At 41.1% G+C, this 13,600-nt stretch overlaps 1 protein-coding gene across 1 annotated transcript in view; it reads left to right on the top strand.

Annotated features, from left to right (window-relative positions):
- Nucleotides 1-13,600, top strand: part of dnah7 (dynein, axonemal, heavy chain 7) — a 414,399-nt gene that overhangs the window by 239,650 nt on the left and 161,149 nt on the right. Inside the window, exon 45 of the mRNA XM_043692898.1 lies at nucleotides 12,307-12,492. Coding sequence (XP_043548833.1) covers nucleotides 12,307-12,492 — 186 coding nt within the window. The remainder of the gene's footprint in view (nucleotides 1-12,306; nucleotides 12,493-13,600) is intronic.

Here is a 13,600-nt window from a genome sequence, read left to right as displayed (position 1 = left end):
CAGACTGGGATCACGGATAGTTAGGTCAGGATCACGGTGAAGCAGACTGGGATCACATTTAATTAGGTCAGGATCACAGTGAACCAGACTGGGATCACGGATAGTTAGTCTACTCCGACCTATCACCCTCACCTTGACCTCTTTCCACCTATCACATTTCCAACGCCCCTCCTCCAAGTCCCTCCTCCCTACCTTTTATCTTCTCCTGCTGAACACTCTCTGCTCATTCCTGAAGAAGGGCCTGTTCCCGAAACGTCGAATCTCCTGTTCCCTGGATGCTGCCTGACCTGCTGTGCTGTTCCAGCAATAAAGTTTCAACTTTGATCTCCAGCATCTGCAGACCTCACTTTCTCCTCAGAGATATACTGCACAAGTCATAAGGCACACATGCAGTCAGAGATTCTAAGTGTCATAGAAAGAATGACAATCTTTTCCCCACTGTTTCAAACCATCACATTATGCATGAAGGCAAAATTGCGCATAAGATAGTAATGTGGACATTTTGTAGTTCATATTGAGATAGGTCGCTCCTAGACCATGTCATTGTAAATTGTGGAACATAGGTGAAAATTTACATTACTGATCTTAGTTCTGCTTCTCAGCCATTACGGCAATTCATTTGTAACATTCAATGACATGGTCAAGATTACTTATAGCTATAATTTTCAGTTGACAAAGTTGATCATTGCCACAAAACTTTCAATACAGATGTCTTTACTTGTACTGTGTAGACAACTGTATATTTCTCTTTGACCAGTCTCGCATATCTTTCTCAAAAAATCCTGCTGCCTCAAACAAAAAAAAAGTTTTACTCTTCTTACTTCAGGTACTATGGCAGCCATTTTTAATTTCCATTGTGCATTTGTGCTTTTGATGAGGGTAGAATACAACATAGGTAATACTTCACAGAGTGATTTGTAGATTCAGCCTGCCAATGTAGTTGACCCTACCCTCCCCAAAGCCTTGCATGCCCTATCAAATTTAAGTCTGCATTTCCCTACTTTATCCCCTAGCCCTTAGCTTACAGCTTAGTTATGTTATATAGAAACTGGAGCCCATAAGTCAATTACAGATTTGCGAACACAAGCCCAGTCTATTTGAAAACCAGCCTTCCTTCCATTGGTTCTGTCTACACTTCCTGCTGCCTTGGGAAAGCAGCCAATGTAATCAAAGACTCTTCCCGCCCTGATTATACTCTCTTCCACCCTCTTTCAGCAGGCAGAAGATATAAAAATTTGAAAACATTTGCCAGCAGATTCAAGAATAGCTGTTGTTGGACTAATAAACAGACCTCTCACACACTAGACTTGATCTTTCTCTGCACCTTCTCTGTATCTGTGACACTATGTTCTGCATTCTGTTCTATTACTCTGATGTACGTATGTAAGATATGATTTGCCTGGATACCATTCAGACAGTACTTTTCACTATATCTTGGTACATGTGGAGCAGCACGGTGGCTCAGTGGTTAGCACTGCTGTATCACAGCACCAGGGTCCCAGGTTCAATTCTAGCCTCGGGTGACTGTCTGTGTGGAGTTTGCACATTCTCCCCGTGACTGCTGGGTTTCCTCTGCTTTCCTCCCACAGTCCAAAGCTGTGCAGGTTAGGTGAATTGACCATGCTAAATTGCCTATACTGTTAGGTGCATTAGTCAGAGGGAAATGGGTCTGGGTGGGTTACTCTTCGGAGGGTCGGTGTGAACTTGGTGGGCCGAAGGGCCTATTTCCACACTGTAGAGAATCTAATCTAATCTAATAATCGATCAAATAAACTGCTGAAGTCAGCAAGCGTGCGCAAAGAAAGCAATATGAAGTATACAGAGACTGATAGCCTAAAAGCTAGTGCAAACTGAATGAATGCCTAACAGCCATGAGATTCATCCTGTGCAGATACATGAGAAGCCTGTGAGCAAAGCAACCTAACAGATGCATGTGAGTTATAGGTGTCATTGAACTTCAACATAAAGAGTTGAAGTGATTTATGAGCATAGTAAGCACGTGTGATGATCTGGTAAAAGTGGTCATTTGCTCATGCTGACCTGAATGAATGAAGGGCCAAGGAGGAAGGATTACCATGGAGTATGCAGGGATATTGTTATGATGAAGCAGTTTAATATTAACTTACATTAGCTGCAGCAGCCAGGAATCAATTTTGATTTACATGTCAGAATATTGCACTGTTTGGTTTCTTGGAGAAGGAGAAGAAAACTGGATGTAACATTGAAAAGAGTGAGTTGAGGCTTTAATGGGATGCAAATACATGGAAATTAAAAATAGTCATGTCAAAATGGCAAGATTTTGAAGTCACAATTTAAGGCTTGAGTGGAAAAGTTTTTCTTAAGGTTGAAATTCAGTTATTGTTCATTTTCCCTTTCTTTTCCCTTTTTTTGCCATTGCTCATGCCAAACCAGGAGTGAAAAATTTCCTTCCTTTGCTTAGAACATAGAACATAGAACATAGAAGAATACAGCGCAGTACAGGCCCTTTGGCCCTCGATGTTGCGCCGATCCAAGCCCACCTAACCTATACTAACCCACTATCCTCCATATACCTATCCAATGCCCGCTTAAATGCCCATAAAGAGGGAGAGTCCACCACTGCTACTGGCAGGGCATTCCATGAACTTACGACTCGCTGAGTGAAGAACCTACCCCTAACTTCAGTCCTATATCTACCCCCCCTTAATTTAAAGCTATGCCCCCTTGTAATACCCGACTCCATACGCGGGAAAACGGTTCACACTGTCAACCCTATCTAACCCCCTAATCATCTTGTACACCTCAATCAAGTCACCCCTAAACCTTATTTTCTCTAATGAAAACAGCCCCAAGTGTCTCAATCTTTCCTCATACGATCTTCCTTCCATACCAGGCAACATCCTGGTAAACCTCCTCTGCACCCGTTCCAGTGCCTCCACATCCTTCCTATAGTATGGCGACCAAAACTGCACACAATATTCCAGATGCGGCCGCACCAGAGTCTTATACAACTGCATCATGACCTCAGGACTCCGGAACTCAATTCCTCTACCAATAAAAGCCAGTACGCCATATGCCTTCCACACCGCACTATTTACCTGGGTGGCAACTTTCAGAGATCTGTGTACATGGACACCAAGATCCCTCTGCTCATCCACACTACCAAGTATCCGACCATTAGCCCAGTACCCCATCTTTTTGTTATTCTTCCCAAAGTGAATCACCTCACACTGAGCTACATTGAACTCCATTTGCCACCTTTCTGCCCACTTCTGCAGCTTATCTATATCCCGCTGTAACCTGACACATCCTTCCTCACTGTCAACAACTCCTCAGACTTTCGTATCATCCGCAAACTTGCTCACCCAACCTTCTAACCCCTCTTCCAGGTCATTTATAAAAATGACAAACAGCAATGGTCCCAAAACAGATCCTTGCGGAACACCGCTAGTGACGGCACTCCATGAAGAAACTTTGCCATCAACTACTACCCTCTGTCTTCTTCCATCCAGCCAATTCCTAATCCAAACCTCCAACTCACCCTCAATGCCATACCTCCATATTTTTTTGCAGTAGTCTACCATGGGGAACCTTATCAAACGCCTTACTAAAATCCATATATACCACATCTACCACTTTCCCCTCATCAACCTCCTTCGTCACCTTTTCAAAGAATTCAATAAGGTTTGTGAGGCACGACCTGCCCTTCACAAAACCATGCTGACTATCCTTGATCACATTATTCCTAACCAGATGTGCATAAATCCTATCCCTTACAATTCTCTCTAAGACTTTGCCCACAACAGAAGGGAGACTCACCGGCCTATAGTTACTAGGGTTATCCCGACTCCCCTTTTTGAACAAGGGAACCACACTTGCTATCCTCCAGTCTTCTGGCACTACTCCTGTAGACAAAGAGGACATAAAAATCAAGGCCAATGGCTCTGCAATCTCCTCCCTTGCTTCCCAGAGAATCCTAGGATAAATGCCAGGGGACTTATCTACTTTCCCTATAGCTGAAACCGTCCAACCCTGGCAACATCTTTGTAAACCTTTTCTGAAAGCCTCTATATATAATGCCATGTAACGGCTATCCTGTATCACTTGGGGCATGATTTTCTTTCCTCCCTGGAGGGAGTGAGGTAAGTGATGAGGCAGGGGAATAATTGGGCAAGAAAGGCATGGGGAGAAACTCATCCGCTTTCCACTAATTTAATAATTGTATAGGATTTAAGGTCCTTAAGTAGTGAATTAATTACACTTATTAGCCTTAACTTGCCATCTTTCTGACTACCTGCCTCACAAGTGGGTGAGAAAGGGACAATTAGAAGCAAGGGGGTGGTCTCTAAAAACCATATCTTCCCTTAATGCCTAACTCCGTGTGACTCATGACCCCACAGGAAGTAAAGTAAATTTGTAATCTCCTGACTGGAACCCCCAAAGATTCGGTCTTGACCAATGGACTTCAGGATCCAGAGGCTTCCAGCCTCTAATTATCTGGCAACTTCTGGAAACTCAGGTTAACAGTGTTGAGGTCGGGGGGATCCAAGATGGCGGCGACCCAGCAAGTCTGGGTCTACAGTGCTCCTCCCAAGACTTGGGCAAAGTGGATCACCCACCTCCACCACACTCACCAAATCATTTAAAATAGCTTTTACTTAATGTAATTAGTTGCTGTGCCTGAGCCCAGACTGTAAGTAATGACACAAAGATAATTGTTGTTCCATGTTATATGAACCAAAGCAACAAACTCTCTGTAAATGAATCATTTGCACATTTAAAGGACATAGGGAAAAACATGAGCAGCAGATTACTCATAGAAACATGGTCATATACCCAAGGTGGTTTTGGGACAGCAAGCAGTCAATTTCATCTGCTTTCCGGGTTACTCTGACTGCCTGGCATTACCCATAAGCCCACAGCATCCACACAAAGACACCTGGGATCAGCAAAACACAGAATAGCAGGCACCTAATGTGGACATTGATCGCAAAATTACTGCACTTGGTTTTGGAGTCTCCACAGTTTAGTTTTCTTCCAGAATTCTATATCCTCACTGTATGGACTACAGGACAGGGTATTTAATCAGTCCACAGTATCACAGAATGAATGGCCTCTACAATATGGATGAATAAATGATAGGGCATTGAATCCGTCCCTCGTGAACATTCTGACAATCTGAAACTTGAAGATATTCAGTAGTAAATCCAATCACCATGTCCCAGGTTGGATACTCACCACAATCAGAAAGCCTTCAACATTTGACCCGACCTCCCTCATCTGTACAGGATAGCACAGCTCAGGTCCTCAGCAAAATAATCTGAATCTCCACAACATTGGTCATGGTAATGCTCTGGTTTAGAAAGCAGACGCTTTATCTGGGATGAAGCAAAGCTTCCTGCCTGATGTCCAGGCTCATGCTCCCAAGCTCCTCTCCTCATCCCTCTCCTTGTGAATGGAGATTCCCCCTCCCAGATTGGGAGCACACACTGGGGTGAGAAAACCCCACAGGTTACCCAGCATTCCCCATGGAGATCACTAGAGTTGTACCACAGCTTGGCATTGCAGCCCAATAAATATTGATTGAAATTGATAGCTAAAGACAAAATAACAATCCCAAATGAACGCACCTTCATGCAGACCATTATTGATGTGGAACATCAAAGGGTAACAGCAACAAAGGTCAACGTGGGAAACATCCTGTTGGATAAAGTTGTTTGATCTCTGTGGGAGTGCAGCTGCCTTAATACTCCAGATCTTAGTGTTTGTCCTATTACACACTGTACCACAGCGTTGTGCATCATTTTACAAATGGCACACTCACACATCTTTTTGACAATTCAGTAACTCAACAATACACATCATAATTGGAACCCTGTTCTCAACATCCCTACCAGTGATCTGTCCTCATAAATATCACGCCTCCACACATCCACTGACTGATGAAAACACACAAGATGAACAAACTCATCCGTGCTCACCATCAGTTATCACTCTGAATGACCTGAGTTAATAGAGTGTGGTGCTGGAAAAAGTACAGCAGGTCAGGCAGCATCCCAGGAGAAGAGAGTCGATGTTTCGGGTACGACTCTCCCCACCTGCCCACGATGGTACGGCACTGCCCTCACACAAATAAAATCTGAATCTATGCAACATTGGTCATTGCAACTGCTCTGAAGTGTCCTGCCTGAAACCTTTACCTCTTGGTCCTTGGATGCTGCCTGACCTGCTGTGCCTTTTCCAGCACCATGCTCTATCTGCAGTCCCCATAGTCTCCTCATTCCTAATGATCTGCTGAACCCACCCATTACCCGGTTTTATCTGGGCTCCCATTTGGAGCAAGCTGCCTGAACAAGATCCACCAACACAATCCCTTTCCATCAAGGGATGGGAAACACCAGGTGTCACTGCGAGGTGGATTGTTACAAAACCCATATCAGGCTGTGAACTACCACAGGGAGAGGGTGGTCTTCCGAAACCCAGAAGTGCTCAGCCAAAATCCATCAATGTGGCCAGGGCCAATGCTCAGCCAAACCCCATCAATGTGGCCTCGGTGTAAACCCATTCTGCACAGTATAGGGAAACACACAATGCTGTACATTACTGAGGAGCTGCTGAACTGACAAACTATTCACTTTAAATTCAGTCAGTGAGGACACTATTGTCTGACAGTGGGATTTGCCTTGCTGAATGGAAATATAATAGTTATCAGTTGTCTATAGAAATGAGGATGATTAAATGCAGAGGTTTATATAAGTTAAGTTGTTCCAAGACCTACCAGGAACACCAACGACAGCGAGGATGGTCTCGTACACTCTATCAATCCCCCGCTACCAGTAAGCACTTTTAAAACCAAACGGTCTTACCTTCGCTGCTGCTCGCACTGGAAAATCCAGAACCTTTTAATCTTTTAAGCTTGTAATCCAGAACCATGACTATTCACTTTAATGTAGAAGAACCTCTACAGGTACACAACCCATCTACAGAGGTATTGGAAAGCCAAGATAATGGCAGAAACAGTTTATAATTTTTCTTTTATGACCAGATATGAAACTAGTTATGCTTGTGCAGTCTAAGTAAAATTCCTCACCATTTTTGCAGATGGTGTAACAAGAAATTGAATTGATACTACATAAAGGAATTATCTAACCAAACAAAACCTACAATTGGGTGTTTTGATTTGGTGCCAGTACTGAAATCAAATGTAATTGATGTAGATCTCTCTCAGTTGAATAAAGCTGTTGAAAAAGAATATATTCAGGGGAAAGTCAGACTGCAAGACCCGCATTGTCACATATTCCTACAGCAAAGTCTGAACAAGAAAACATAAATTTTGAGGTGACCTGTGCGTCACTGACTCCTAATAGTCTACCAGCAAGAAAACACATTAAAGTGGTAATTCAAAAGGCACAAAAAACAAATGCGTAATGTTATGAAATCTGTGATAGAGTATGTTCGATGTCACCCAATTAGAAGGGAAGATTTTGAGCAAAGAAGACATCTCAGTGTCATGGATAACTTGCTGATTTATGATAAGACTCAGACTTGACATACGGTGATCCCAGATAGAGTTATATCTGGGTCCCTTTGCTAGCACTGAACTGAGGACCACTTGATTTTCCCTTCTGTGATACTTCAGGTTTTGTCCCTCTGTTGCTCTATTCTTCTTTTAAATACATCTTTATAACCCCTCCCTTAAAAAAAAGCTTTAACTTCTTCACTTTTGGAAACTACCACTTCAAATTCAACCTCTCTTTCCTCTCCTCAGTTCTTGAAAAGATTTTTGCCTGAAACTCAAGTGCATCTTTTTGGAATTCCAGAGTTGAATTCATCCAATCAGGTTTCCCCTTCAAGTCATGATAGGAAAATGGCTCTCATCAGGGTCACAAATGACATCCTTTGTGACTTTGATAAAGATAAACTATCCCTCCTTGACCTCTTGACAAGTCTGTAATATTTGACAAGATTGGCAAAATTATCTTCCTCCAATGTATGTACGTGGTTGTTCAACTGGGTGGAACTACTTTCACTTAGTTCTGTTCTTACTTATCTAATCATAGCAAGTGTATCATTTGCAATAATGTTTCCTCTCATTCCTGCGCTGTTACCTCTTGTGTACTCTAAGGGTATATCCTGGGCATCTGATATTTGTCATCCATATTTCAGTCCTTGACAACATCATCCAAAAGCACTATTATGCTTTTTCATCTTCAATTCTGATAGCCACTCTACCTCACCAAAACCTTTCTCATTTACTCCACTGCTCAATTATCAGGCTACTTATCCAATATCCAGTATTGGATGAGCAGAAACTTCCTCCAGTTCAATTTTGGGATAAAGTTTTTCAGTTGTTTTCAGCTCCTGCTTCAGTCTCCCATTTCTTAACTGCCAACTCCGCTCCTTCTCTTGGCAGGAGGATCTGAGAATAAACTAGATTATTTGTAACTTTGATGATGTATTTAACTGAGCGATAAGCTTTGTACATCCTTACCATCACTCTAACTGTTTATTTCCATTGCTGTTTCTGTCTAAGGGCTGCTGAAACCTTCATTCACAGCTTTGTTATGTGATTTTTTGGAAGATTTGTAGCTCAGGTTGAGGTTCAGGTTGTAAGTTTGCTCGCTGAGCTGGAAGGTTCGTTTTCAGACGTTTCATCACCAAGCTAGGTAACATCATCAGTGAGCCTCCAGTGAAGTGCTGGTGTTCTGTCCCACTTTCTATTTATATGTCTTGGTCTGTTACAGTGGGTGATATCATTTACGGTTCTTTTTCTCAGAGGTTAGTAAATGGGGTCAAAATCGATGTGTTTATTGATGGAGTTTCAGTTTGAATGCCAGACCTCTAGGAATTCCCATGCATGTCTCTGTTTAGCCTGTCCTGGGATGAATGTGTTGTCCCAGTCGAAGTGATGTCCTTCTTGGCCTGTATGTAAGGATACTAGTGATAGTGGGTCATGTTTTTTGGTGGCTAGTTGGTGTTCTTGTATGCTGGTGACTAGTTTTCTGCCTGTCTGTCCGATGTAATGTTTGTTACAATCCTTGCAGGGTAATTTGTAAATAACATTTGTTTCAGGTTCATCAGTAGCTGTTTCACTGTGCTTGTAAGTTTGTGAGCTACCATGATGCCAAGGGATCGGAGTAGTCTGGTAGTCATTTCCAAGATGTCTTTGATGTATGGTAATGTAGCCAGAGTTTCTGGGCGTGTTGTGTCTACTTGTTTGGGTTTGTTGTTGAAGAATCAGCAGACTGTGTTTATCAGATCGGGTTGTTCTTGAATACTCTGTATAAGTATTTTTCTTCTGCTGCTCGTAATTCCTTGGTGCGGCAGTGTGTTGTGGACCATTTAAATAATGTCCTGATGCAATTTTGGAAAACTTAGCACCAAAACACTTTGCAACAGACCATGAACTGGACAAGCACATTAGAATGAGCCATCAGCATCAAACACCAACAGACCAAGACAAAGGAAAAACTATCCCTACAAGAAAAACTGGACAACCTCACACAAAAGAACAGCACGGACAACTCAGAAGCTTGAATTAAGAACCTATCCAACCAACCACTAAAAAACGTGGAAAAATAAGAGAGATGAACTACTGCTACAGAGACGCAGACAAAGAACTTCTTAGCAGCATTAGAATTAACCCTGAAAGACAAAGAACTCAGAAGAAACCCAGCAGACCATCAGACAGACAGTTGCACCAACACAAAGCAAGAATAAGGAAGGGAACACCCTCAACACACAGGAAAGGAAAGATCTAGAAGGACTCAGAGAAGACAGAAACATTGTAATCCTACCTGCAGACAAAGGGCGCATAACCATCATCCTAAACAGGACACAGTACATTGAAAAGATTAAGTCACTGCTCGCAGATAACGACACTTATCAACAGATGGCGATAGAGACTCCACAGCTCAAAAACTGCATCACAGCCGCATTGAAGAAGCTTCATAAATCAGGTGAAATTAACAAGACAGATCTCTAAAAAAACGAAATCTGGTGGATCCAACGCACCTCGCTTCTATAGATTACCTAAGGTATTCAAACCAGGGGACCCCTCAAACCCATTGTCTCACTCCCCGGCACACCGAAATACAGACTAGCAAAAGAATTCCACCGAAAACTGAAATACCTAGTAGACGACATGCCACTCTATCCACTCCACCCAAGAATTCCTGACCATCATCAAAGACACCAAAATAGAAGAGGATAAAATAATGGTCTCATTTGATGTAACAATCCTATTCACACCAATTAACATCAGCGTAGCCAAAGAAACACTGACCTCACTACTAGACAAACCAAGGACTCAAATACCAGACAACACCAACTTTATCAGCAAGGACAACATCCACAAGCTAGTAGGCCTGTGCTTCACTACCCACTTCATCTTAAATGACAAAACCTACAAATAAGTTAATGGAACACCCATAGGATCACCAATAGCAGGCTTCTTAGCTGAAGCAATAATGCAGAGACTCAAATGAACAGCTGTCCCCATGATCCAACACAAATTTTGTATCGCTACATGGATGACACCTTTGTCATCACAAAATGGAACAAATTAGAGGAAACCTACAACATCATCAACAGCATCCTTACTGGCATAAATTTCACAAAAGAGGAGGTGAACAACAACAGACTGTTCCTGGAACAGACAGTTAATGGAGAACTGCAGACTAGCGTCTACAGGAAAGCAGCACACAAAGACTAGATACTTAATTACAGAAGCAATCATCCCAACACCCACTAGTATCCTTACGTACAGATGAAGAAGGACACCACTTCGACTGGGACAACACATCCATCCTAGGACAGGTAAAACAGAGACATGCATGGGAATTCCAAGACACATAAATAGAAAGTGGGACAAAATGCCAGCGCTTCATCGGAGACTAACTGATGATGTTACCCAGCATGGTGACAAAATGTCTGAAAACAAACTTCCAGCTCAGCGAGCAAACTTACAACCTGAACAGCTTTGTTATCTCTAGAGTTGATTGTTCTTATGTGACTTGACTGGTTTCCCACATTCTATCCATTTGTTGATGTTGTCCAAAACTCTTCTCTCTGTGTCCTTGGGTGTACTAAGTCCAAAACTTCAATCACTCTTGGGCTCCTTCAGCTTGGTTCCTGGTCAGATAACATTGTTGTTTTAAAATTCTCATCTTGTTATCAAATCCCTTCATAATTTTGTAATTACCTTTATTCTAGTATTCAACTAATTCTCACAATTTAAACATTCCCAATCCTAGTTGCTCTAACATTGGTGGCCATGCCTTCAATTACAAAGGACCAAAATTCTTGAGTTCCCTCCCTACACCTCTCTCCCTTATTTTTCTGCAGTTAAGTAATAATTATTTTGCAATGATATCCCCTTAGATTTATGTTAACAAAGACTCGATGAAACTCATTATTTCAACTTGGAGTCACAGGTGGTTGTAATTTTAAAAACATTTAAAGAGCAGGGGATGTAAATGACTTGATAGCTTTACAGTTCCATAGACCTCATCTACCGGTTATGCGCAATTAAGTCTACTGTTAAAAATCATCATTAACATACCATTATAAACAGAACTCTCCAGCCTAACTGGTACTTATTCAAATGCCCTGTCAATATTTGGTTTCTTATGTATGAAACCCATCATTCCCCCTTTTACCTATGGGCAAAAATAGGGTGTCTCAGAAATAGAGGTAGAATTCCTGGATCTGCGGTCTGATGCCATTTTTGATGAGGTGTTGGTTCTCCATGACTTCATGAAAATCTAGACATTTATTGTAAAATTGCATTTTGTAGATTTAAATGTCTATCTTAGCTGTAGGTTAACTTAAATCTCTTCCTTACCAACTGTATTTACTTCTGTATCAATGATTGTTTCACTAGCAATCTTTGTTTTTCTTCACGTGCTCAGTAATTTTTATTGACACCATTGCACGAAATGGTCAAAATTGATTCTTGTGGTTTAAATCTTCGTTTAGGAGGTCTTGTGGCTCAGTAGGTAATATCTTTGACTCTAAGCCAGAAGTTTCAGGTTCAATTCTCACTCCACGAATTGTTGGTTATGGAGAGCAGTCATGATGTGGTTCACTAGATTGATAATCAGTCTGTCATTGCTTCTAACACATTCCCAATATTCCCCATATAGCCCATCTATATATGATGATAATGAAGCAGACTTTGTCTCAATTTAAGCTTATTTTTGACTCATTCTGATCACCTCATTAAATTGAATATATTAGTAAACATTGCCTTTTTAACAATCAGAAAATAAAACAAGTTCACAACATTTTCTTTGACTGTGACAGTGGAAGTTGCTTATCTTCTAGGTTGATTTGTGCAGTAAAAAGCTGGATCGAGCAGAACAACTCATTGGTGGACTTGGTGGCGAGAAGACTCGTTGGAATGAGACTGCCATAAATTTAGGCATTCAATATACTAACCTAACAGGTGACATCCTGATTTCTTCTGGAATAGTGGCATATCTTGGGGCCTTCACATCAACCTATAGACAGGTAAATTAAAAATAAAGTTCAAGAAAATGGAATAGATGAGTTTTTTTTCCATCAAACTTTCTATGTACTTTCTAAAATGTGTTTTTCTAATGTAACATAACATGTTTTTCCATGGAGTTGATATAACCAAGACAGCGTTTATCCTTGAGGCAATAGCAAATGGCTCTTTACAGATATAATCACACAGCATCTATGGTCCCCTTGTATCAAACTGGTTGCTACTTCCTTGAACTATCCTAATAAAGTATTAATTGCAATTTTTTTTCACAACACCATGCTGATCTACTTGTTTGTCCCATACTTTTCTAAATATCATGCTGTCTTTAATAATTTATTCCTAATTGTTTTTTGCTTTCTGACCCCATCCTTCTTGATTAGTGGTGTTGTATTTGTCGTTTCTATTAGTTTGTGACCTTTCCCGAATCTAGGGAATTTTGGAAAATTACAAGCAATGCATCTGCTATTTCTACAGCTAATTATCTTAAGATTATAGAATACAGGCCTTCATATCCAGGAAACCTGTAACTTTTAAGTAACTTTGGTATTCCCATCTTAGAATTTCACATTTAGTTTGGTTGGATCATGTCAGAGGGCCTTTGCTATGAATCTTAATTAACCCTGACTCATTACACATTATCAGATCCAAAGTAGTTCTCATACTAGTTCTCGAACATATTCTAAGAAACTGGGCAAAAAATACCTTATTAACTCAACTTCATATCTTTAACAGAGCTACCTTACCATTTTTTCCTTTCCTCCTTTCTGAAATGTCCAATGCCATTGAATGTTCAGATCCTAGCATTCATGTCTCTGCAATGGTGATCATATCACAGTTAAAAGTCACACAACACCAGGTTATAGTCCAACAGGTTTATTTGGAAATACAAGCTTTCGGAGCGCTACCCCTTTATCAGGTAGCTCTGAAATAACCTATTGTTATGTGATTTTTAACCTTGTCCATCCCAGTCCAACGCTGGCATCTCCACATCCTATCATATCATACTCATTCATTTCTATTTGTACCATCAATTAATTCATCTTCTTGTCAATACTGCAGGCATTCAGATATTGTTAAGACTTCCTTCCTAAGAGATTTTAACATTTTCTG

Source organism: Chiloscyllium plagiosum, chromosome 7 (assembly GCF_004010195.1).
Source record: "Chiloscyllium plagiosum isolate BGI_BamShark_2017 chromosome 7, ASM401019v2, whole genome shotgun sequence".
Classification (NCBI taxonomy): Eukaryota; Metazoa; Chordata; class Chondrichthyes; order Orectolobiformes; family Hemiscylliidae; genus Chiloscyllium; species Chiloscyllium plagiosum.
This window is presented reverse-complemented; position numbering and strand designations above follow the sequence as displayed.